We start from the raw sequence: 27,069 nt of genomic DNA on the forward strand, positions 1-27,069 counted from the left end.
CGCCCATGTCCAAGGGAGAAGCAATTACAGAAGCCAGAACTTCCACCTTCTGCACTGCAAAAGAATTCTGATCCATACTTCCAAGGGGGGGAGAAATCACAGGGGGAAGAGGAATAGAGGGCTCTGAATTACAACTCCATCAGGATCAGGAGAGAGAAAAGGAAAAAGGGAAGGACACTTGGAAAAATAATAGGTACAGGTGTCACTCAGAAAGGAAGACAGAACCATGGGGGAAAAAACTGGCAAATAAGGGGCCGGGTGGTGGCGCACCTGGCTGAGCACATGTATTACAATGCGCAAGAACATGGGTTCGAGCCCCTGGTCCCCACCTGCAGGGGGAAAGCTTTGTGTGAGCTGGTGAAGCAAGGCTGCAGGTGTCTCTCTGTCTCTCTCCTCTATCACCCCCTTCCCTCTTGATTTCTGGCTGTCCTTATCCAATAAATAAATATTAAAAAAATTTTTTTTTAATTGGCAAATATATGTAAGTACAGACAGACAATTATGGAAATAATAGTCAACCCATATCTGTGGCCTTGGGAGAACTACTGCAATTTCCAATGAAGGAAATTGGAGCACAGAACTCTGATGGTGGAAATGGTGTAGAATTATGCCCATTATCTCATAAATCAACATTAACTCACTAATAAAATAAAAAATAATAGTAAATTCAAAAGTAATCAAAAAAAGAAAATTCTTACACACATGTATATATATCTCAAGCAAAACATTATGGACTTCTAAAATATAACAGTAAATAGCCCTATTATAATATTTGGAGTGGGGGTCTGGCGGTAGTGCAGCAGGCTAAACACACATGCGGTAAAGCACAAGGGCCAGTGTAAGTATCCCAGTTTGAACCCCCAGGCTGCCCACCTGCAGGGGTGGGGATGTTGCTTCATAGGCAGTGAAGCAGGTCTGAAGGTGTCTGTCTCTCTCTCCCCCTGTCTGCCCCATCTCTCTCGATTTCTTTCTGTCCTATCCAACAACATAGACATCAATAACAACAATAATAACAACAACAATGATAAACAACAAGGGCAACAAAAGGGGAAAAAACAGACTCCAGGAGCAGTGGGTTTATAGTGCAGTCACCAAACCCCAGTGATAACCCTGGAGGCAAAAAAGAAAGAAAGAAAGAAAGAAAGAAAGAAAGAAAGAAAGAAAGAAAGAAAGAAAGAAAGAAAGGAAGAAAATTGGAGCACCTTCGCCTTAGAATGACCAATTACAGCAAATTAAACATAACAAAAACCCAATACATTACATTATGAGTCTGAAAAGTCTGCACAAAAGATATATAACAAGGACTTGGGAGTCGGCTGGTAGCACAGTGGGTTAAGTGCACATGGCGCAAAGCGCAAGGACCAGCATAAGGATCCTGGTTTGAGCCCCTGGCTCCCCACCTGCAGGGGAGTTGCTTCACAGGCTTCTGCGTCTATCTTTCTCTCCCTCTCTCTCCATTTCTCTCTGTCCTATCCAACAATGAAGACAGACAACAATAACAACAACAATAAAACAAGGGCAACAAAAAGGGAATAAATAAATATTAAAAATAAATTAAAAAAATAAAAAGGACTTGACTTATTGAGTTAAATAAAGATGGCTGGGTAAGGAAGACTGCTCAACAGCAGTGGACAAAGCTTGCATGCCTGAAGCCCCAGAGATTCCAGCGTCCATCCCTGGCACCAGCATAGCCAGAGTTGAGCAAGGTACTTTGAACTAACTCTCTGTCTCTCTCTGAATCTCATAAAAATAAATTTTAAAAAGAAAGATAATAAAAAGTATGACACAAGAGAAATGAGGAAATATTATCAGGCAAAACAGACAGCATCTAAAAAACAGGTTTGGGTACTCTCAGGGAAAAGGAAGATAGCATCACAAGTTGTCAACATCTATTTAATGATATTTGGAATTTGAGACAAAGTTTAACCTGTACACCGACATTCAGAAGAGAACATTTCCTTGGATTTTTTTTTTTAAAACAGACATTAACAATTAAAACTACAATTTTATTTCAGAGTCTAAAAATTAACATATTTAAAATATCATCTGAACTTACAAGTAAATTAAGTCCATAAAATGTTTAAAGTGAAATACCTCCAACAGTGGCATTTCCTCAGTGACTATGGGATCTAAACGACGGTCTGGACCATATTTAATAGATGTTTTCTCTTCTTTTGTGTTGTTAAGTCGAGGGCCTTGAATTTCTAAATCTTGTCTCCCTCGCACTGACATACCCACAGAATGTTTTCCTAAAATAAAAAAAAAAATCAATGCCCTAAAATAACTTGGTATGTTGTCTGACATATCAAATACAAGCCAGTCCCAGATCTGATCTCAGAAAATTCTAGACAATATTCGATCAGCACAGCCATCAAAGAGTTAAGCATATTTTATCTCAGTGGTTAGCCACAATAACCATATACCAATTAATTACTCACTTTATAGTATTTTACATAGTAAATAGGAAGTTGTTTGGAATCTAAATCTAACCATGGTTAGTATTCTCCTAAAAGAGCTGAGGGAATACTGAATCCATTAATTTGATTCCAGTTATGAAAAAACTATTTTCAAAGGGAAAAAAATGACAGAATACTGAGTAGATCAGTTTTCTAATTTTATACACTTTCAAATATATATCTTTATATATTAGTTACACAAATTGGAATTATGTCAATAATTCCCATTCAAAAGACTACAGAAAAGAAAATTACATAATATACATTACTTTTTCAAACCTAAATTTAGTTTTCTGATAAGACTTTTTCTCCCCAAAAGCCTCCATGAAGTGCACATGTCTGTATAAAAGCTATACTATACTATATATATTTCCCATATTTACAGAGATTTCTAGGAACATTTTACACAAGAAAAATGACACTAAAATAAAACAGGTGAGATTTTCTAAGTTAATTCAGGGTATCCTCCATTAATGTTATACAATAACAAAGTATGATATAAAAAATATACTTAATATATTAAGTGAAACATTAGTTATATTTCATTGATAAATGCTAACTTTGTGAAACTAGATTAAGACCCTGGGTATAGACAAGTAGGATATGAAAGGAATTTCAGGGATCTAAGAGAGTGAACATATAATGTACCAAGGCCTGGGTTCAAGCCCCTATCCCCCACCTGTGCAGGGAAAAAACTTCACAGGTGAAGATGTCCTAAAGTTGCTGCTCATTTTCTCCCGATTTCCCCCTCCCCTCTCAATTTATCTCTGACTCTACATAGTAAATTAAATTTAATTTAATTTAAAAAGACTTCAAGCTCTTCATAACTGAGCAAGAATGTATGAGCAAACTTGGGTGCTTACCAACTAACTGAGAATTTTTACTATAAATTCCTACTTATTTTTGAAGCCTTGTAAGTACTTATATTTCTATTATACATTTAAAAATTTTTGCACTTAATCATAATTGTAGTTTTCAGTAGAAAATTTTAACTGCAAGTTAAAATAGTCAACAAAATTTTCCAATGTTCCCAGAAAAATTCCCTGTATTAGTGATAACTTTAATATAATTTGTATTAAAGTTATCAGTAAATACAATTTGTCTTTTTTTTTTCTTTTTACCTATTAAGTTGAAGGAGCAGGCAGGATAGATAACATAGTAGTTAGGCAAAGAAACTGAAGCTCCAAGGTCTCAGGTTCAATCCCCCACCACCATAAACCAGAGTTGAGAAATACTCTGGTTAAAAAATTAAATTGATTAGAATATTTAAAAAATGATGAACCAAAAGTGAGGAAAGCTATAATAAAACTCCCCAGCATCTTTCCAACCTAAACTCAAGTAACTAGATGTAACAATTAAAATATTGGAAGGCATACTGCTAAGCACATATCCTACAGTTTTAACTTCTTTTTATTTTTTCTTACCAGAGCACTGATCAGCTCTGATTTTTATGGTAGTGCTGGTGATTAAATCTGGGACCTTAGAGCCTCAGGCATGAGAGGCTCTTTGCTTAACCATTATGCTATCTACCCCCGCCCTATAGTTTTAATTACAAACACCTGTCAAGTGGGAAGACTCCTAGCTCATGCTACACCACCACACATTAAACAATACAACCACAGCACCACCTGTTGGTTGGACAGCAGAAACCACATCCAACCAATACATGGGGAAAGAAAAAAAACCACAAAGTGGTTCAACATCACCAGGATTTGAAAGACAGGTCTGAGTTTAAATTCAGAAAGCTAATTATGAAGGAAATTCAAAGACTCCAACCATGACATTCAAATACCAGTTAAAGAATCCAGAAGATCTCGTCACCAAAAAGCTAAAAAAAATTCACAAAGAGAACTCTGAAAGGAAATCCTGGAACTAAAGAAAACCTTTGATAAGAGGCCTTGTATCCAGACTAACTCAGCCTGAAGACAGAAAAGCAGCTCTAGAAGATAAAACCACCACATTCCCAGAATGCAAAGCTACTGAAGAAAAAGAAGTTTGCAAAAAATGAAGTCATTTTCTGTGAAATAGTAGATACCACCAGGAGACATGTGATGGTTACTGGGGTGCCTGGGAGTGAAGAGAAAGAGAGAACGAGACCAAGGTCAGAGAAATTATTACAGAAAGCCTTCCACACCTGTTAGTGGTCAAAATACAGATATAAAGGAAGGTGAATGGAAACCAAAACTACTGAACCCCAAGCAGCCAATGCAATGCCAAGACACATAACAGTAATGCTTTTCTAATGTAAGGACAGGAAGAGAATTGTGGGCTGCAAGGAAAAGGAAGCTGCTGCAATCCAGACTCAGAACCATCAGGCTCGTATCGAATTTCTCAACACAATCCCAAGAAGGTAATGGGATGACATTTTTACAGTATTAAGAGGTAAGAATCATTAACCACAAGTACTCTATCCTACCAAAGTAGCCTTCAAGTATGAAGGAGAAACTAAGAGCTGCCAAACATACAGAAACTGAAGGAATTCACCACCACCAGTCCTGTCTTACAAGAACTACAGAAAGGAGTCCAACAGGAAAAGTAAAGGAACTCAACTCCAAATGAGGTCCCCTATGGTGGAATATAAATGGAAACTCAACCAAAGCAACAAAAGGAGCACACATATAGGAAAAGGGCAGACAGGACAGAGAGAAGATCAGTATTGGGGAACCAAGGCCAACTATCAAAGACCTAGATAGACATCAGGACAGAAATTCTCAATCTTTGCCTCACCTTCATTGGAAACAGAAGCAAAGGTGTTGGGTTGGATAGGTCAGAAAGAGAGATGAATACAGGATGACTCCACACGTAGGTAGATGGGAGGTGACAGGAGACAGAAAGGGAGAAGACGGGTTGAAACTTAACCGAGGATGGTGTACTGCACCAAATGGACTCTGGGGAGGGAATAGAACGGGTGTGATGGGGAGTGGATAAGAGTTTAAATAGCAGGCACCTATTGTATAGAACCGAGAAACCATACAAACGTAATTCATTAACTCCAATTAAAACAAACAAACAAACCTGTAAAGCACATCACCTGGGGGAACCAAGAATATCAGTTTACCATCAAAATTCTACTCTTTTTATAGGAAATGTGACAAAATCTAAGGTGTTAAATACCCAGCAATATGAAACTTGACTTTTTATTTGTTCCACCTTCTACAAACAGACAATATTAAAAGTACATTAAGATGATTTTTGTATTAGCAGTAGATATGTCATCAATGGTTAGAATTTACTAAATTTAAATTAATAAGAAAAATAAATAAGATCTAGAAACTACCCAAAGAAACTACATTTTAAAAGAAAATACTTTTGAAGTATGGAAGAATTTAATATGAATTACTCATTCTTCCACTTGTACATTATAACTATTTAGAAAATTACTTATTTTCATTTCTTTTATTCTCTGGAGATTAAGTGTCTGTTTTCTAATTGCTGAGCAAAAAGATTTACCTGTATGACATCCAGGAACAGCACCAACGCCATCTGTCATGGAGCCCTGGATAGTGCCAAGATTATAAACAACTCCCAGAATATGCAACTCCCCTATGTGATGGGGAAAGAGCTTTAGCCTTGCCTGTGGAGATATTTCAGTAACTTTTATTATGTTTTCACAAGACAATCTAGTACAAAACTTAAACTCTGAAATACTAAAATATAAACTCATGACCTAAACTAAAACTTTCTCTTATAAAGTATTTTTTTTATCTTTATTTATTTATTGGATAGAGACAGCCAGAAACTGAGAGGAAGTGGGGAGACCGAGGAAGAGAGACCTGCTTCACCACTTGTGAAGCTTTCTCCCAGCAGATGGGGATTGGGGGCTTGAACCCAGGTCTTTGCACGTTGTAACGTGCCGTCAACCAGGTGCACGACCACCTGATCTCCTTATAAAGCATTTTCTTCAAAAGAAAAAGAAACAGAAAAAAAAACCTCAATATTCATCCTTCTTAACTTGGAATCTCATCAGCATTCTTCGTAAGTATCAGAGTATTCTGGTGATTCAAATATCATATAAAAATACCATACTGACTTCAAAAAGAAAGCACCAACATTTCATCAGGGAATCAGTAAATCAAAGATCACTGCAAACCTGTTTATTCCAATTTCCTCCTGAACAATTTCAGTTACCTCATCTTCTAAATTCTAACTTTTAACACAACTACTGATAAAATATTTTAAAATCTGGATAGAATAAGCTGTTTTATCTTTCAATGTTTTAATTTTGTTTTAACTTTGTTTCATCTTTATTTATAAAGGCTTAAGACAGAAAAATAATTTTTAAATTACCACTTTAGTTTCTTCACTATTAATTAAGAATTCTGAAATCACTTCAGTTCCAATCATTTCAGCTTCACATGTGACCTGGAAAATAAACTGTCCTGTAAAATATGCATTGTAATAAAGTATCAGATTACTTTTATTAGTATTTCTACATATTGATTAATTTTAATTATATTGGAAATTATATTATCATGCAAAGTTTTCTATTTCCAATCCTGGTGCAGACAGACATGTACCAGCTGATCACAACTATTTAACTGAGTCAAAAGTAATTTTCTTAAATATAAGTTTATTAGAGACATGGATGAGAAAAAGGTATATATATATATATGAATGTGTTTGAACTCAAGACAAAACACAAAAGAGGAAATTCACTGGCACAAAGTGAAACTCAGACTGGATAATGTGTATTGCACCAAAGCAAAGGACTCTGGAGAAGAAGGGGGACTGAAGGGGCAGTGAGGGTTTTGGGTCATGGTACAAGACAGCGTAACTCGATCGGTCATGAGTGGTTTTGTAGGTATCTATACGTGAAGATGAGAAATTGTTCCAGTTTATCAAAAACTGTACTATAAACCATTAAGCTCCCAATAAAAAGAAAAGATAAAATAAAAAGGAGGACATACACAAGAAAAACAACTTCACTAGAAATCATTGAGATGGAAAATAAAAATATATGGTGGCAATTTCATGTCAAAGCAGCAAACGCCCTTTCTATCTTTTGGACAGAGACAAAGAAAAATTGAGAGGTATAGGGATGTAGGTTGAGAGAGAGAGAGAGAGAGAGAGAGAGAGAGAGAAAGACACACAGCACTGTTTCACTACTCATGAAACTTCCTCCCACATGTGAGGACTGGGGACTTGAACCTGGTCCTTGTGCACTGTGGTGGAGGGAGCTCTATCAGGTGAACCCCTGAATGCACCATACCTGATTTTTTTTCTTATAAATAAGAATGCTAACTAATATTACAAAGATGAGATACTAAACTTAATATACTTACGGTATTTTAAAAAACAATAATTGCTATGAACTTTTGGGAAACCGAGTTTCAAAACACTGGGTTGTTGGAAAAGTCATGATGCATTTTTCAACCCCAAAAATGCATCATGATTTTTCCAATAACCCAATACCTACCCCCTAAAAAAACAAACAGTAAAAGTAATAATACATAAAAATAAAATAAAATACATAGTCCCCCCCCAAAAAAAAATTTTCAACTTCAGATACAGGATTTTTTTTTCCCCCACAGAAACCGTCAAAAGGATAAAAAAAAAGGCACCTAAATTTTCATTACTAGATTATGATGGCGCCAAACAAATGGAAACCTCTAGAACAACATTTAGTGGAGAAACAAAAGGGCTTAAACCTATGATGGAATAGAATCCAAAAAAAAAAAAACATAAGATTTTTAAAAAGACTTAATCTTATACTGCATATTATGTATATTATTATTTACTTGTTATTTTAAAGATTTACTTATTATTTCTTCCAAGAGAGAGGGATAAGCCAAAACACCACCATGATACACATGGTGCTAGGGATCCAACTAGGAACCTCAGACATGCAAGTGTGATGCTCTACCGCTTGAGCTGTTTCTCTGGCTGCTAGGGGAAGGTGTCTTAATACAAAGTGCACAGGTAGGCCAATAGAATGGGGAAACATACACAGTAGAAGGGAATCCCTTCTAGGAGGACAAGCGTGTAAAGAGAACTATAACAAAGATATGCTGCAAAATGGGAGGGTGTTCCCCCCAAAAAAAATACTAGAAATAAAGTGTTATTTCTCAGGTTCTTCTGATTTTCAACAAGAAAGCATATATCATGACTTTTACAGTGAGTAAAAATAAGTATTAAGTAGAGTAAGCATAGCTCAGTGAAGCAGAAATGTTATTACAGCACCCGCTAGGCTATTACCAAAACACGCTTATTACAAATACCTTTTAATAACTTACTAGTTCTTTAACTTCATTATCCATTCCACTGATATCTTTAGGTTGAAACTTCCAGAGCAGTGACAAATCCGTCAGCAGAAGAGGAACCTTCAAAGGATTTCTAAAAGCCACTTCTACCGTTATTGGTTCTATGAGAGAAAGGCTTAAATAACTAACTTGAAGAAGCATCATACATCACTATATGCTTTGATTCTCTGAACACACCTTGCTTTCACAGCTGTGCATTTTTTAGGTCACTCTTTATAACCTTGGAACATTCATTCTCTTCTAGAAAATGGTCCTACTTCTGGTCTCTCTACCTTAAAGAATGCCATTGCCTCTTTTTAAAATTTTTTTAGATTCTTTTTTAAAGTTTCCTCCCTAACCCCCCACTGCCTCTTTTATAGCCAACAGCACGCTGCATGTACTAGCTGTGAGCAGTCTCCCTTGTTTGGTTTTATCAATGAGGCTCACTACAAATTATCAGGACCTAATTTATCAGCATCACTAACCCCCAGTTTTTGGCATAAGTAAATTATCTCTAGCCTCAGCTGGGGCCCTAATTAGGGAGTCCTGAGATTCCCTGTTGGTATGCTTTTAAATTCTGCTTCTTCAAAGACCCCTTCTGTTGCATTGCTTGACTCTGGTCTATTTACATAATCATTGTTTTCATTGGTTTAATCCCCACTGGTTCAAGCACTATTTTCCTTCTCCCCGCCCCCTATCCTACATACTTCCTCTTCCTGACACTTCTGCCTGAGGAGACATAAAAGGGCTTTCTAATGAAGAGAGATTAGAAGAGATTAGATTGTTGAACTGCATCCCCTCTCCTCCATAAAGATTGAACTGTGTTCCCAGTTCAGCCATGAGTCCCTGGTCCTTTGTCTCCCGCCCGTGAAGCTAGCCAGGCTGGAAAACGGCACCCTGAACAGGGACTGGCAATTCCCAAACAGACATGACAGGCCTAGACCTCGAATAAATCCCTCTCTCCATTGTTACCTGTCATTTCTATCAGTAACAACACAACAGACCCCTTTGTGGGCCACCATAGAAACTTGCCCTCAACTTGGATAAACAATGGTAGAGAATGTTCCATCCTCTGAAGGGAGGCTGGACAACATACTCTATGCTACACCTGAGGAAAATAGGTCCTGATATTGGGGCAGCTTGGAATGTTCTTAGTATGACCACAGAATGTGAGATCAGATCTACAGGGATGCAAAGGTCACATAGGCTCCTAAGCTGAATATGGGCCCTAGATCAGATCAAATCGATGGGATTTACAATCAACAATATTTATACACTTTTCCCATATTTGGGAGCTATTCTCTTCCCTGATCCAGCTTTCTAGTCCTTCTTCCAGCCATGACATCACCTCCCCAGACAATAATTGGGGATCCATCTGCATATCAGATTTCAGGCTCAGGCAAAACAACAACAACAACAAAAAAAAAACCAAACACACAAGTATAGCGACAGGCCCTTTGGAATATAACTAAAATATGCCTACTATAGCTATCTACAAAATGGAGGAACCCCCCCAACTCTTCATCTGCACTATTCCAGCCTTTAGGTCCATGATTGGTCAACAATTTGTTTGGCTTTATATGTTAACTCTCTTTTCAACTACCAGGTTTCAGATGTTAGCATGATGCCAACCAGACTTCCCTGGATAGACAACCCCACCAATATGTCCTGGAGCTCTGCTTCCCCAGAGTCTTTCCCCACTAGAGAAAGAGAGAGAGGCTGGTAGTATGGATCGACCTGTCAATGCCCATGTTCAGCAGAGAAGCAATTACAGAAGCCTGACCTTCAACCTTCCGCATCCCACAATGACCTTGGGTCCATACTCCCAGAGGGTTAAATAAAAGGAAAGCTATCAGGGTAGGGGATGGGTAGAGTTCTGGTGGTGGGAACTGTGTGGAGCTGTACTCCTATTATCCTATGGTTTAGTCAATGTTTCCTTTTTATAAAAAAAAAATTTTTTTTAAATATCTTGAGCCTATTGTACATACATCTAGAATCTACTATACAACAAACTAAAATAAAAAAGAAAAACATGAATATAAACTCAGGCCTATCACCTTCTACAACTGCAAGTGGGAATCTTGAGTTATCAGTGTAACTGTTCAGACAGTACTGTGTGGGGTGAAAACTGGATGGAATAACTCCTCGGTTAGCCACAGCCACAACTTGTCCCTCAAGTTCTCGCCACTGCTGAGAAGATTCAGAGTCATATTCTTGATCAAGACTTACATGAGTAGCAGCTTGCTTTTCACCTTAAAAAAAAAAAAAAGATCAAAATTAATAAATACTTATTAACATCTGTCCCTAAAATGAAAAGCAGTTCAGGAAAGAGAGAGAGAGAGAGAGACAGAGAGAGAGAGGGAGAGAAAGTGTATGTAGGCAATTTCCAACTGTCTGAGGGGAAAATATCATCTTATTTAGCCTAGCCTAACTGACATTTATTATAGTGCTAATATACTTTTCTTCCTGATTGAAAAAAAATCAATTTCCCCTACCTTTCAACAAACAAAATTTTTTTTAACATTTATTTTATTTATTTATTCCCTTTTGTTGCCCTTGTTGTTTTATTGTTGTAGCTATTATTGTTGTTGTCATTGTTGGATAGGACAGAGAGAAATGGAGAGAGGAGGGGAAGACAGAGAAGAGGAGAGAAAGATAGACACCTGCAGACCTGCTTCACCGCCTGCAGGTGGGGAGCCTGGGTTCGAACTGGGATCCTTATGCCGGTCCTTGTGCTTTGCGCCACCTGCGCTTAACCCGCTGCGCTACAGCCCGACTCCCCTCAACAAACAAATTTTTATATGAAATACTTAAAGTATAAAGAAAAGGATAAGGGGGGAAAAAAAAGAAAAAGGCAAGAAGGAAAATATAGTAAATGTTTATGTAGAACTATTTAGCAAATGTTAACTTCAGTCAAAATTCCCAAAGATTTTTTATAAAGTAAGTGAACAGGGTTTTTGTCCTCTATATGTATCTCTCCACGTCCACCTCTCCCCACAGCTACCCCATAATAAAGCATATAGCATTCTTACACTTTTTTTTTTTTTAAATCTATGCTCAATGGACCGACCAGTCAACGCCCATGTTCAGCGGGGAAGCAATTACAGAAGCCAGACCTTCTACCTTCTGCAACCCTCAATGACACTGGGTCCATGCTCCCAGAGGGATAGAGAATGGGAAAGTTATCGGGGGAGGGGGTGGGATATGGAGATTGGGTGGTGGGAATTGTGTGGAGTTGTACCCCTCCTACCCTATGGTTTTGTTAATTAATCCTTTCTTAAATAAAAAAAAAATTTTTTAAAAATCTATGCTCAAACAAGTAGAATGACCTATTTCACCTATGTCCTATCCTGGGTCTATTATGTCATTATGCAAAGATGTATTATTTTATCTTGTACTAAAAATTTTAGTTACTTCACTTTCCCTATTAAAAACATTGCTTATAAAAACATCATAACATATTTTAATTAGACAACCAGATTTCATATATATATATATATATATATATATATATATTTTTTTTTTTTTTTTTTTTTTTTGCAAAGTTAGGGTCTTCTGAGTGATTTTACTGCTCCTAGGTCAACTTTTCATTCAGATGGACAAAGAGATATAGAGCCAGAAAAAGAAATCACAGCACTAGTTTCTGTTGGTGCCTGTTCAATGCTGTACTTGAATACACATGACAAAACAGGCACTGTACCAGGTAAATTAGCTCCCCAACCCTCAAAAATTAACTTTTAAGTTCACAATAAGCATGTTTGGAATTGTAATGTTTAGCATGCATAACATTTTTTATTTATATTAGGCACAGTACTGTAATTTTAGGGCTTAATCCTAAAGAAATAAAACTATATTGGGTTGCCGTAAGAAACATGATACATTATTTCTGTTTTTCAAAGGTCACTTATTTATACAAAGAACACAAGTCAATGATATATTGCCCATTTTGTTTGATAACTTCTTGTCATCTTTCAGTCAACTTCATACTACCTCATTTACAGAAGGTCCTATCCTGGGAGCAGGCGGTGGTGTACCCGGTTAAGAGCTCACATTACCATGCACAAGGACCCAGGTTCAAACCCCTGGTCCCTACCTGCAGGAGGAAAGCTTCACGAATGGTGAAGCAGGGCTGCAGTTGTCTGTGGGTCTCTCTAAACCCCTTCCCCTAAATCTCTTTATCTATTCAATAATAAATAAATAGAAATATCTAAAGATGAAGAAGTAGTAGTATAAGAAGAAGGAAAAGAAGAACCACCACCACCACCACCACCACCACCACCACCACCACCACCACCACCACCACCACCACCACCACCACCACCTGTCTATCAGCAATAATCCGTGCTTGCCGATTTACGGCCTTATCTGAATTGAACGTTATACCATGCAAGAAGTTTTGAAGAAGGTGAAGCCAGTAGAAGTCTGAAGGCACAACCACAGGGGAGTATGGTGAATGTGGCAGCACAAACCATCCAAGCTCCAATAATTTTTGATGGGTGATTGAAGCTGTGTGAGGTCAACTAGTGATGGAACCCAGCTGCTTTATGACTAATGAGCACTGGGCCTTCCTGGATGACGGATTCACAATTATCCAATTGCCAACAGTGCACATTCAAAATCTTTGTTTGGCTCCTTGGTAGGAGCCAAAAAAACCTACCACCCTTAAAATCCCAGCACATTGAGAGCATAACCTTTCTTTGATGTATATCTACTTTCAATGTCGTTTGAGGTGAATCATCTTATCAGAACCAAAACCACTTGCACACCATGTTGTTGAATACAATCTACTTCTCATCCCTAGTCATCAGTCGCTTGAAAACGCAGTGCTTTCCTCATGTTTAGTGAGCAGACTGCAGATGTTTACATGGTCCTTCAAATGAACACTGAGTTCCTGAGGAACCCAAATATCCAGCTTGCTTACATATGCAGCTTTTTTAGGTTGTCATGAGCACATGAATAATGATACCCAGTATTTCAGCAATCTCGTGTAGTGTAACTTGAGTTTGACTTGATCAACACCTTTATTTTGTCATCATGGACCTCGGTTGACCTCTCTGAGTGAGAAGCGTCACTGAGATAAAAATCATCAGCACGGAATTTCATGAACTATTGTTGGCACCAACATTCTAATAGAGCATTGTTACGGTAAACTTTACACAAATTTTTGCAAGCTGAGCTCATGTGCTTCCCTTTATGGAAGTAAAATATTAAAGTATGGCCAAAAAAAAATATGCATGATTTGGTCATGCATCTTCAACTTGCTGTAAGATCTCTAAAACTCAAATTGTTTTAATTTTTTTTTTGAATGAAGCTAGAACTGACACCTGTCAAGTGACACAGCAATAACATAGATGCAAATGACTTTAGGACCTCTGAAAATGAACTAGTGCCATCTGCTGCAAAAATGTATCCTGACTTTTCTGAAAACCCAATAGATGATGTGGTATATTTATTTCAACTACCCTACTTTTTAAAAAATATTTTTTTATTATTTATCTTTTACTGTTTCCCTTTTGCTGCCCTTGCTGTTTATTGTTGTAGTTATTGATGTCGTCGTTGTTGGATAGGACAGAGAGAAATGGAGAGAGGAGTGGAAAACGGGGAGAGAAAGATAAAACACCTGCAGACCTGCTTCACCACCTGTGAAGCGACTCCCCTTGCAGGTAGGGGGTCGGGGGCTCAAACCGGGATCCTTATGCCTGTCCTTGCTTTGTGCCACCTGCGCTTAACCCACTACACTACTGCCCAATTCCCCTGCATGACTTATTTTTATCCAAGTACAATACAATGCGGATTTTAATAGCCCTGTAATATAATTTGAAGCCAGCAAGTGTGATGCCTCCCTTTTATCAGGATTGCATTGGTGATCCTCAGTATTTGCTAGTTCCAGATACTTTTTTATAGCTTTCATTCTGTACCTTAGACAGATCAGTGAACTTTAAGAGGAATTGTACTAGATCAACACATGGCTCTGGGTAGGGTGGAGATTTTTTTTTTTTTTTGCCTCCAGGGTTATCGCTGGGGCTTGTGCCTACACTACGAATTCACTGCTCCTGGAGGCCATCTTTTCCATCGTTGTTGCTACTGTTATTTTTGTTGGATAAGACACGAGAGTAACTGAGAGAGGAGAGGAAGACTGAGGGGCTAGGAAGATAGACACCTGCAGACTCAATTCACTGCTTGCAAAGCAACCTGCCTGCAGGTGGGAAGCTGGGGGCTTGAACCAGGATCTTTGTGAGGGTCCTTTGTGCTTCACACTATGTGCACTTAACCTGGTGCACTTCCAGCCGGCGCCCAGAATGGTCTTTTTAATGAGGCTATTTATTTCAATTCATGAACACAGAATATATTCCCATATCTTTGTGTCTTTTTCTAGCTTATCTAGTATCAATTCTTGAGTTTCAGGACACAAATCTTTTACCTTTGTTAAGCTTACTCCTAGATGCCCAGTTGTTTTTGCTGTTATTGTAAAGGGATTGATCACTTTTTGTAATACATTTTAACAAATACATAGCATTTCTTAAAGGAGTAAAGAAAAAAAATTACAGAAAAGTCACAAGGATAAATAAAACCACTAACCATCTGCTGGTCGTCTGTCATGGCCAAAGAAAACCCTCGTGGCTGAACTGTTAATATACGGTAAAGGAAGCTGTGGTAAAGGACCATCTGGTGATAGCTGACTTACATTCTAAAAGAAACACAATGGAAAAAGAGAGTAAGTCATTTTCTTCTTATTTGTTTCTTTGTTGTTAAATACACAAGATATTGAAAATATGTTAAGCAAATAGCAAGAAAAAATGACCAACATAAGCTGTCACATTAAAGTTCTAAAATTTTACTAAGTGGGAAGAATTTTAGATATTATTTATTTTAGCCAAAGAGAATTTTCCTAAGGTTATTCAGTTAGCTAGTTATCTTTGACTATTAAACTTCCAAAGATCCTCTGGTATGTATTTTACTTCCCATGACTCATTATAGAATCCTATCTGCAAAAATTCTAACCCGTATTATTTCACTTTATGAAAACATAAAAGGGCACTTATTTTCGGCAGGACTGATGCAGTATTCACTGTTTATAAACCTTAAAGGAAAGTCACATCTTCCTACTTTCTTAAAAAAAAATTCCTACTTTCACACAAAGCTAGACTTTTTTTTTTTAATTTTAATTTTTTTTAATTTCATTGGGGAATTAATGTTTTACATTTGACAGTAAATACAATAGTTTGTACATGCATAACATTTCCCAGTTTTCCATATAACAATACAACCTTCACTAGGTCCTCTCATCCTTTTTGGACGTGTATTCTCCCCACCACCCACACCAAAATCTTTTACTTTGGTGCAATACACCAATTCCAGTTCAGGTTCTACTTGTGTTTTCAAACCTAGACTTTTGTATTTTCTTTCTGCTGTTTCAGTGAAATATTTTTCTTTCTTATTAACCTTTCTGGTTTACACAACCATAATTAGGTACAGACTTGCCACAAATCCACCCAAATCTCCCCATCTTATTTTTTTTTCCTTTTCAAAATTTTATTATTTTATTTTTTTAATTTGTTTATTGGGGAATTAATGTTTTACATTCAACAGTAAATACAATAGTTTGTACATGGATAACATTCCCCAGTTTCCCATATAACAATACAACCCCCACTAGGTCCTCTGTCATCCTTCTTGGACATATACTCTCCCCACCCACCCACCCAGAGTCTTTTACTTTGGGGCAATACGCCAATTTCATTTCAGGTTCTACTTGTGTTTTCTTTTCTGATCTTGTTTTTCAACTTCTGCCTGAGAGTGGGATCATCCCATATTCATCCTTCTGTTTCTGACTTATTTCATTTAATATGAATTTTTCAAGGTCCATCCAAGATTGGCTGAAAACGGTGAAGTCACTATTTTTTTTACAGCTGAGTAGTATTCCATTGTGTATCTATACCACAACATGCTCAGCCACTCATCTGTTGTTGGACACCTGGGTTGCTTCCAGGTTTTGGCTATTACAAATTGTGCTGCCAAGAACATATGTGTACACAGATCTTTTTTGGATGGATATGTTGGGTTCCTTAGGATATATCCCCAGGGGAGTCGGGCTGTAGCGCAGCGGGTTAAGTGCAGGTGGCGCAAAGCACAAGGACCAGCATAAAGATCCCCGTTCGAACCCCGGCTCCCCACCTGAAGGGGAGTCGCTTCACAGGCGGTGAAGCAGGTCTGTAGGTGTCTATCTTTCTCTACCCCTCTGTATTGCCCTCCTCTCTCCGTTTCTCTCTGTCCTATCCAACAACGACGACAACAACAATAATAGCTACAACAATAAAACAACAAGGGCAACAAAAGGAAATAAATAAATAAAATAAATAAAATATTTTTAAAAATTAAAAACAAATTTAGGAATCTAAATTTATTAAAATATTAAAAAAAAAAAAAAAAAGGATATATCCCCAGGAGAGGAATTGCAGGATAATAGGGTAGGTCCATTTCTAGCCTTCTGAGAGTTCTCCAGACTGTTCTCCACAGAGGTTGGACCAATTGACATTCCCACCAGCAGTGCAGGAGGGTTCCTCTCACCCCACAGCATCTCCAGCATTTGCTGCTGTTACCTTTTCTGATGTATGACATTCTCACAGGAGTGAAGTGATATCTCATTGTTGTCTTTATTTGCATTTCTCTGACAATCAATGACTTGGAGCATTTTTTCATGTGTTTCTCGGCCTTTTGGATCTCTTCTGTGGTGAATATTCTGTTCATGTCCTCCCCCCATTTTTGGACGGGGTTATTTGTTGTCTTGTTGTTGAGTTTGGCAAGCTCTTTATATATGTTGGATATTAACCTCTTGTCTGATGTATGGCATGTAAAGATCTTCTCCCATTCTGGAAGGGGTCTCTTGGTTTGGGAAGTGGTTTCTTTTGCTGTGAAGAAGCTTTTTAATTTGATGTAGTCCCATAGGTTTATACTTGCCTTAGTCTTCTTTGTAATTCGATTCATTTTATTGAAGATGTCTTTAAAATTTAAGCAGAAAAGTGTTCTGCCAATATTTTCCTCTAAGTATCTGATAATTTCTGGTCTAACATCTAGGTCATTGATCCACTTGGAATTTACTTTTGTATTTGGTGAAATACAGTGATTCAGTTTCATTCTTCTGCATGTTTCAACCCATTGTTTCCAACACCATTTGTTGAAGAGACTCTGCTTTCCCCATGTAATAGTCTGGGCCCCTTTGTCAAAGATTAGATGTCCATAGGTGTGGGGGCTCACTTCTGGGCTCTCAATTCTATTCTACTGGTCAGTGTTTCTATTCATGTTCCAGTACCAAGCAGTTTTGATGACAATGGCCCTATAATACAGTTTGAGATCTGGGAGTGTGATGCCTCCGGTTCTGTTCTTTTTTTCTCAAGATTGTTTTGGCAATTCTAGGTCTTTTCTGGTTCTAGATAAACATTTGTAGCATTTGTTCTATTCTCCTAAAAAATGTGCTTGGGATCTTGATGGGGATAGCATTAAATTTGTAGATGGGTCTGGGTAGTATATTCATTTTGATGATGTCAATTCTTCCAACCCATGAACATGGAATATCTTTCCACTTCTTTGCTGTCTTTTTCAATTTCCTAGAGTAGTGACTCATAATTTTCAGTATACAAGTCTTTCACTTCTTTGGTTAGGTTTATTCCTAGATATTTTATTGTTTTTGTTGCTATAGTAAAAGGAATTGATTTCTGAATTTCAATTTCTTCTAACTTAGTGTTTGCATAGAGGAATACCAGACTTTTGAATGTTAATTTTGTAGCCTGACACCTTACTGCATTGCCTGATGATTTCCAAAAGCTTCTTGCTGGATTCCTTAGGTTTTTCTATGTATACTATCATGTCATCTGCAAATAGGGAGAGTTTGACTTCTTCTCTTCCAATCTGTATGCCTTTAGTTCCTTGCTCCTGCCTGATTGCTATGGCAAGAACTTCCAACACTATGTTGAATAGTAATGGCGATAGTGGGCAGCCCTGTCTAGCAGCTGATCTGAAGGGAAATGCTTCCAGTTTTTTAACATTGAGTATGATGTTGGCTATAGGTTTGCTATATATAGACTCCACTATCTTCAGGAATTTTCCATCTATTCCCATTTTTTGTAGTGTTTTGATCATAAAGGGATGTTGTATTTTGTCAAAGGCTTTCTCTGCATCTATTGATATGACCATGTGGTTCTTGGTCTTGCTTTTGTTGATGTGGTGGATGACATTAATTGATTTACGTATATTAAACCAACCTTGCATGCCTGGGATAAACCCCACTTGGTCATGATGAACAATCTTTTTAATATATATACTGCTGTATCCGGTTGGCTAGAATTTGTTCAATATTTTCGCATCTATGTTCATCAGAGATATTGGTCTGTAGTTTTCTTTTTTGGTTGTGTCCCTGTCTGCTTTTGATATCAGAGTGATGCTGGCTTCCTAGAAGCTGGCAGGCAATACCCATCTTATTTTTTAATCTATTTATTTATTTATTACTGGAGAGAGACAGAAAGAAATTGAGAGAGGAGGGGGGAGATATGGAGAGAGAAAGACACCTGCAGACCAGCTTCACCACTCATGAAGCTTTCCCCCTGAAGGTGGGGACCAGGGGCTTGAACAGAGGTCCTTGTGCACCACAACATGTGCACTCAACCAGGTCCACCACCACCTGGAACCTAAAATCTCCCCATTTTACAGAGAGAAGAAACACACAATTCCCAAGCATGGTAAGAGAAGCCAATGCAATGTAAAATCACTTAAGATTTAAGGGGAAACAAACATAACAGTTTAGAAAACTTGTGGCAACTTTAAGATTCCCAGGATAGACACAAATCAAGCACTTACTAGAATATTAAAATACTCTCTTAAAAACTATGGAAAAAAATACTGTCTTAAGAACTATGGAAGAGCAATGTAACTCAGATCTACAAGCATAAAATTTATCCTGTCATACTACATTATGACAGGTAATTACATACCTTCTAATAAAGCCACTTCATTAGACAACTAAATGGTACAAGATATAATTCCTTCTGAAAAACATTACCTATCATAGTCATAAATATAGCTTAAATATCTACTCTGAAAAGTATTCACCTTGTAAACATAAAGATATTCTCTGAGAAAGGCCCCTTGTTGAGCAGCAGATTGTTTACTTTCATTGATTAAAATATGTCTAAAGGCAGACACAGCATTGTCCATTTGCCTAAGAGTGTAAGACTGGCGACCAATAGTGAAGTTGATGTGATCCTCTGCAAGAGACCAGCCTTTTCCTTTGTAAACTTGCATCGCTTGACAATAGCAGCGTAGTGCATGCTTTTTCTATAAGAAAACAAATAAAATGAAGTATTAAAATCCAAATTTCTCAGCGAAGGGGGGGGGATAAGCATACAAAGATATACGGATACCTGGTTCTTCCTCTAATGAAGACTAAGATGAAGAGAAAAATATAACATTTATGAAAATCCTTTTGCTAATACAACTATAACTATGAGGTCCTGAGGAAAGCAAGCAGATGCTCTGGCAGGTCAAGAGGCCTTAGAAATTAAGAATAATAACTTCATGGAAAAGCAACTGTGAGTTTACAGAGCATATAGAGTCACAGGGGATTGTCTTGTAACAGAGAGCTTTCTTATGCAATCTCTGTTCTGCTATGGTCAGTTCTACAAGTTACAGTTAAGACTTGTACACTAACTAGGTTAAGCGGAAATACACCGTGAGTTCTCAAACTCTCTGTGTGAATATTTGGAGACTATGTCCACATACATATGTATATGCACACTTTAAAACTACTGTTCTGTTTGGCAATCGGTTTGATATTCTTTATTTTACCCATTCGACATCCTGTCACACTAGAGCAGATGTCTGCCATTTACTACATGTCACTAGCAACCTCTGAAGTCAAGACAAACCTCTATGATGAATTAAGATTTAGTAACAAGGAGATGGATTCTCATCACTAAGCCTTTTGTTTCAGAGAAGATTCATTTCACAGGATAGATTACAAACTCTGGTATCATGCATAGTCAGACTGTTTCGCTTTTAGACGAAAAGATTTTTTTTATTAATAGACAAATTAAAACTATGTACAACTTGCTATTATGAAATGGCAAGGATAGTCTCTCTTTTTGTAATACTCCTACAAAGACACTGAGGTTGAATCTCTTCATGAGAAAATATCAGAAAACAACATTTATTGAGAAATAACTTTATAAAATAATTGGTCTATAATCTTCAAAAGTGATAGGTTCACAAAAGTAAAAGAATCCTTCTGGACAGGATGCTTCTGTTTAAAGGAGACTGATAGGTTAATAACCAAAATATATAGAGCTCACTAAACTCAATGAAGATTTTTAAATGGAAGGACATGACAGGACCTTAACCAAAGAAGGGATCCAAATAGCTGAGAGAAATGAAAAAGACTCAAATTCACTGATTATCAGAGAAACATAAAGACAACAATGAGATACCACTTTAAAAATATGATAAATGGGGACTTGGGTGGTAGTGCAGCGGGTTAAGCACACCTGGCGCTAAGCGCAAGGAACCGCATAAGGATACCGGTTCGAGCCCCCGGCTACCCACCTGCAGGGGAGTCACTTCACAAGGAGTGAAGCAGGTCTGCAGATGTCTATCTTCCCCCCCCCCCCGCCTTCCTCTCCTCTCTCCACTTCTCTCTGTCCTAACAACGACATCAATAATAACAACTAATACAACAATAAAAAAAACAAAACAAGATCAACAAAAGGGAAAATATATATATATAAAAAAATTTAAATGTGATAAATGGGGAGTTGGGCAGTAACGCAGTAGGTTAAGCACACGTAGCACAAAACGCAAGGACCAGCTTAAGGATCTATCTCAGTTTAAGCCCCTGGCTCCCCACCTGCAGTGGAGTCACTTCACAGGTGGTGAAGCAGGTCTGCAGGTATCTTTCTCTGCCCCACTCTGTCTTCCCCTCCTCTCTCCATTTCTCTATGTCCTATCCAACAACATCATCAACAATAATAAGTATAAAAATATATAAATATTTTTTAAAATGTGATGTCATATATTAGAAATGACAACAAGTTTGGAGTAGGGCACCAAAGTAAAAACCCTGGGATGAGGGTGAGGGTGGATGTTCAGCTTCATGGGGGGGGGGGGGCTGGGGGGATGGGACACAGTCTTTTGGTGGTGGGAATGGTGTTTATGCACACTCCTATCAATTTGTAGTCATACAAATCACTATTCCATTAATATGAGAGGGGAAAGATTGAATGTCTCAAACTTTATAAATCACAGATTGAGTCTTTTAAATACATACGCTGAATCTTTGATATGTTGACTCTCTTAAAAGCTTATACCATGGAGAACAGAAGCAACCGGTGGCACAGCTATATCCAAATAATGTCAAAGGACATAAATTATGGTGATGTTGTATATGATACAGCAAATCCTAACAAAGGGATATGTCAAAGTTACCCAATTGCCAAATAATGTTATTATGGAAATACCTGTCTATTGTCTTCTTAAACCCAAAGACAGCAGGAACCTCCCACTTCCTCTATAGAGCCTATATTTCCCCCAGTCCTGGAACCTCTAGGGTGGGGCTCACTTTACTGCATGCTTCTCTTAATTCTTACCAAATGATATTGCATCTGCCGATCCCAACCTAATCAACACAAAGAGTACCACCTCAGCATGCTTCATGCTGTCAGGCATGGAATGTCAACCCTTCACCTTCATTACTCCAATGAGATCTTTCCTTTCACAGTATTCTCTAATTCCATTCCAGGAGGTTCACTTCCTAACAAAGTCCCAAAACCTAGATATAGACCAGATCTCATAAGACAGAGCATATGTACAACAGCAAGGGGAACAAAATGAGAAAAATAGCCTCCAGAAGCAGTGGATTTGTAGTGCAGGCACCGAGCACCAGCAATAACTCTGGAGGCAAAAGAAAAAAAAAAGAGCATATGTTCAATGTATGCATAAATTAGGGCAAAATATACACCTGAAAACAAAAATACACAATAGTCAGTATCAAGTTCCTAATGAAATAGTGTCTACTTAGACTTAGATACCCTCCTCACTTACTTCCTATTACAGTTCTCCAACTCACTCCAAAGCTAACCTCATCAAAGCAAGGACTACAAAAGCTGAATAAGGGCAAGCGACTGGCATACTTTAACTATGACTCTTTAGTCACTATCAGGCCACCCCATCATCTGGGGCCCTAAACAGGGAGTCCTGAGATTCCCAAACAGACATGATGGAACTAGACCTCGAATAAATCCCTCTCCCCATCGTTACTGGTCATCTCTATCAGGAACTACACAATAGACCCCTTTGTGAGCCCCCATAGGACCTTGCCCTCAACTTGGATCAATAATGGTAGAGAATGTTCCATCCTCTGAAGGGAGGCTGGACAACATACTCTATGCTACACCTGAGGAAGATGGGTCCCAATATTGGGGCAGCTTGGAATGTTCCTACGCATGACCACAGAATGTGAGCTCAGATCTACAGGGATGCAGAGGTCACATAGGCTCCTAAGCTGAATATGGGCCCTAGATCACAACAAATCAATGGAGTTCACAGTCAACAATATTTATACACTTTTCCCATATTTGGGAGCAACTCTCTTCCCTGATCCAGCTTTCTGGTCCTTCTTCTTCTCCCCAGACAAAAACTGGGATCCACCAGCATATCAGATTTCAGACTCAGGCAAAAAGAAAACAACAAAAAACACTAGTATAGCCACAGGCCCTTTGGAATATAACTAAAATATGCCTACTATAGCTATCTACAAAGTGGAGGGGCCCCCAACTCTTCATCTGCACTATTCCAGCCATGATTGGTCAACAATTTGTTTGGCTTTATATGTTAACTCTCTTTTCAACTACCAGGTTCCAGATGCTACCATGATGCCGACCAGACTTCCCTGGACAGACAACCCCACCAATGTGTCCTGGAGCTCTGTTTCCCCAGAGTCTTTCCCCACTAGGGAAAGAGAGAGACAAGCTGGGAGTATGGATCGACCTGTCAATGCCCATGTTCAGCAGGGAAGCAATTACAGAAGCCAGACCTTCAACCTTCTGCATCCCACAATGACCTTGGGTCCATACTCCCAGAGGGTTAAAGAATAGGAAAGCTATCGGGGAAGAGGATGGGATACAGAGTTCTGGTGGTGAAAATTGTGTGAATTTGTACCCCTCTTATTCTATGGTTTACTCAATGTTTCTTTTTATAAATAAAAAATTAAAAAAAAAAAGACAAGTGTTAGAGGGGATGTGGAGCATCAATTATTAAGATACATTAACTTTTAAAAATGTTTCTATAGTTTTGTATCTACTATAAAATAAGATCACATATATTCTAAGTTGTCTTAGTTTCCACAAGTAGAGGAAAGAACACAATGTTAAAAAGCTGTTTTTTCTACGACATTAAAAAAAAAAAAATTCCTGGGGGTTGGGCAGTAGTGCGCCTGGTTAAGCACACAATAACACAAAGCACAAGGACCTGTGCAAGTATCCGGATATGACCCCTAGTTCCCCATCTGCAGAGGGTGGTCACTTCACAAGTGGTGAAGCAGGTCTGCATCTGCCTACCTTTCTCTCTCCCTATCTTCCCCTCCCCTTTCAATTTCTCTCTGACCTATGCAAAAAAAAAAAAAAAAAAAAAAAAAAGGCAGCCAGGAGCAGTGGATTCGTGATGTAGGCACTGAGTCCCCAACATAACCCTGGTGGCAAAAAAAAAATTCCCAAGATAGATAAATCTTTTTTTAAGAGATAAGACCAAGGGTAAAAGATAGCTCACCAGATAGAGCACCTGCCTGGCCCTGAGCACAGCTCAGTTTCAAGCCCTGACATCACAAGGGAGTACCATGGTGCCAGGGAAATCTCCTGTGCTACAGTCTCTCCCCCCACCCACTTATTACCAAATGAAAAAATCAGGCAGGGAGCAGTGAAACTGTACGTGTGTGATGTCTTCGCTCGGAGTGGGAAGGGAGGGCGGGGTATAATGTTGCTTTTATGGGTAAACACTAAGTTCCTAGCAGAAGCATGAAATATAGAGATGATTATTGGAACTATATTTCTCTCTACTTCTACTCCCAAGGACAGGAGACAGAAGATGTCTACTCATCATTCAGTAAATACCATAAGGCGTTCTGAGGGAAGGCCTAAGACTAGGGTAAAGTAGGGAGAGTTAAAAGTTCTATTTAAGACAGTTAAATAGTCTGTCTGAATGAATTCAATATATCTGACCTTCACAAAAAACATTTTGTTTAACCTCCAAAAATCTGAGCAGAAATCTGTTTTCTAAATAAAGGCACTAAGGTTCAGAGGAAAATTACTTGATGAAAGTCAATGTATGAATATAAAGTCAAGATTTAAAGCCAGGTTGGTCTAGATCCCATGCACTTACCAACACAGCATATTACCTTAGAACAAAACAGATTTTTCCATTTTTAGGATAAAATCTGAAACAAGAACTGAAAAAATGACGAGCATATACAGTAAATTCTAACAGATATCAATTACGTACTTGTAACAGAACACTCTCTCTGTAGGGAACATGCACTCACCTGCCCCGCTTTACTAAACCGATGGCCGGCCAGGATCATGTGAAACGCGTACTTTCTGACCATGGGACTCTTCATGTTTATGAAGCAGTGTGCCGCCTGCTCCAAAAGAAGTGCACTTCGGAGATCAGAGTCCTGGTGAATGTTTAAGAGAAAAAACATTAGTTTTACAAAATTAGAATGGAAAAGATAATTGATAAAAAAAAAATTTTTTTTTTAGTTGGCTTTCTTAAAAGAGTGTATATCACTTATTTAATGTTTACTTTGTAACACCTAAAGGTGGGGGGGGGTGGCAATCAAACAGCAATGACCCTTTCTTCTAATAGGGACAAATTACTTTTCAATCCATAAAAATCTCTGTGCCAGGAGTCAGGCGGTAGCACAGCTGGTTAAGCGCAGGTGGTGCAAAGCTGGTGGTGTAAGGAACCAGGTTGGAACCCCAGCTCCCCACCTGCAGGGGAGTCGCTTCACAGGCAGTGAAGCAGGTCTGCAGGTGTCTGTCTCTCTCCCTGTCTCTGTCTTACCCTCCTCTCTCCATTTCTTTCTGTCCTATCCAGCAATGACGACATCAATAATAGCAACAATAATAGCTACAACAATAAAAAAACAAGGGCAACAAAAGGGAATAAATAAATACATAAATAAATATTTAATAAAAAAATCTGTGCCATAATTTCTTTACTTTTCATTAAGTTAGGTATTTGGCTAAAAAACAGACTGTTAGTAAATTTCCAGAGAAATGCAATCCCTTTTCAAACAAGAAAAAGCTATATAAATTTAGAATTCACATTTATTTATTTGCTACCAGGGCTTCACTGCAGCTTCATGCCTACACAATTCCATCACTCTGGCAGACATTTTTTTTTTCTCTGTTATGAGATGAAATATAAAGAGGGAGAGACAGAAGATGGAAGAAGGGAGAGGGACACCACAGCACTGCTTCACTATTTATGAAGCTTTCTCTCTGCGTGGTCCTCCCACACAGTGGCTTGGGGTTCAAATCAAAGTTTTCACACTTGGTAAAGTGTGTGCACTCTACTGGGGGAACTGTGTACTGGCTCCCCCAAAATTAAATTTAATACCAGTACATTGATTAAAAACGAACCAGAAAAAGGATATTTAAAAAAACATTCACAAAATCTCATTTCTTCCATAAACTATCTCTGGCATTCAATAGAATACTTCCATCTATTCAAAAGAGGAGAGTTAGGAGGGAATTGAAAAAAATCACAATTATGGAAAAACTAATATACTACTTCATCCTTTAAACAATATTGCTATAGTTAAAAGGAATTATTCTCCTTTTCCTGTAGTTCAAGTAAGTTAAAATAACTGCTTCCATTAAAAAGTCTAGAAGATATCCTCTTCAAAATTATTGCCTGCTACTTGCAATTAGTGAATGGCCAAGTCAAATTAATTTCTGCTTCAACTGAGTTCTTACAAACATGTCTATAAAAACCATATACTGCTTCTGTAGCATTTCCCATAGAAACCACCTTTCAACTGAAAGAACTATCATCACTTAACAAATAATTGAGAAAGTACTGAAAGTTGTTGACCAAGTATCAACAACATTTTAACCAAAACTTTCTCTAGGTTTTCAGCTATTTTTAAGCTGAACTTACCATGCCCTTCCATGTGTTCTGCTGCCATTATTTTCCCCAGGGAAAGTGAAAACAGAAAACATTGACTTTAAATGCATTAATTTCAACAAACTGTAGACACATCAAAAAGTGTTCATAGACCATCATTTTTAACTATCTGTAGCAATCATAAAATTATATTAGTGTTAGAACAGATC

At 38.0% G+C, this 27,069-nt stretch overlaps 1 protein-coding gene across 6 annotated transcripts in view; it reads right to left on the minus strand.

The window, feature by feature from the left end:
- The window catches only part of TRAPPC8 (trafficking protein particle complex subunit 8), a 99,562-nt gene that overhangs the window by 24,637 nt on the left and 47,856 nt on the right, over positions 1-27,069 (minus strand). For all 6 annotated transcript variants that reach the window (XM_060173662.1, XM_060173665.1, XM_060173663.1 and 3 more), the window contains 8 exons: positions 25,272-25,403; positions 19,799-20,023; positions 15,275-15,383; positions 10,753-10,947; positions 8,690-8,817; positions 6,744-6,818; positions 5,907-6,030; positions 2,095-2,249 (listed from right to left, as the gene is read on the minus strand). In XM_060173662.1, the coding sequence (XP_060029645.1) occupies positions 2,095-2,249; positions 5,907-6,030; positions 6,744-6,818; positions 8,690-8,817; positions 10,753-10,947; positions 15,275-15,383; positions 19,799-20,023; positions 25,272-25,403 (1,143 nt within the window). The remainder of the gene's footprint in view (positions 1-2,094; positions 2,250-5,906; positions 6,031-6,743; positions 6,819-8,689; positions 8,818-10,752; positions 10,948-15,274; positions 15,384-19,798; positions 20,024-25,271; positions 25,404-27,069) is intronic.

This window comes from Erinaceus europaeus, chromosome 15 (assembly GCF_950295315.1).
Source record: "Erinaceus europaeus chromosome 15, mEriEur2.1, whole genome shotgun sequence".
Classification (NCBI taxonomy): Eukaryota; Metazoa; Chordata; class Mammalia; order Eulipotyphla; family Erinaceidae; genus Erinaceus; species Erinaceus europaeus.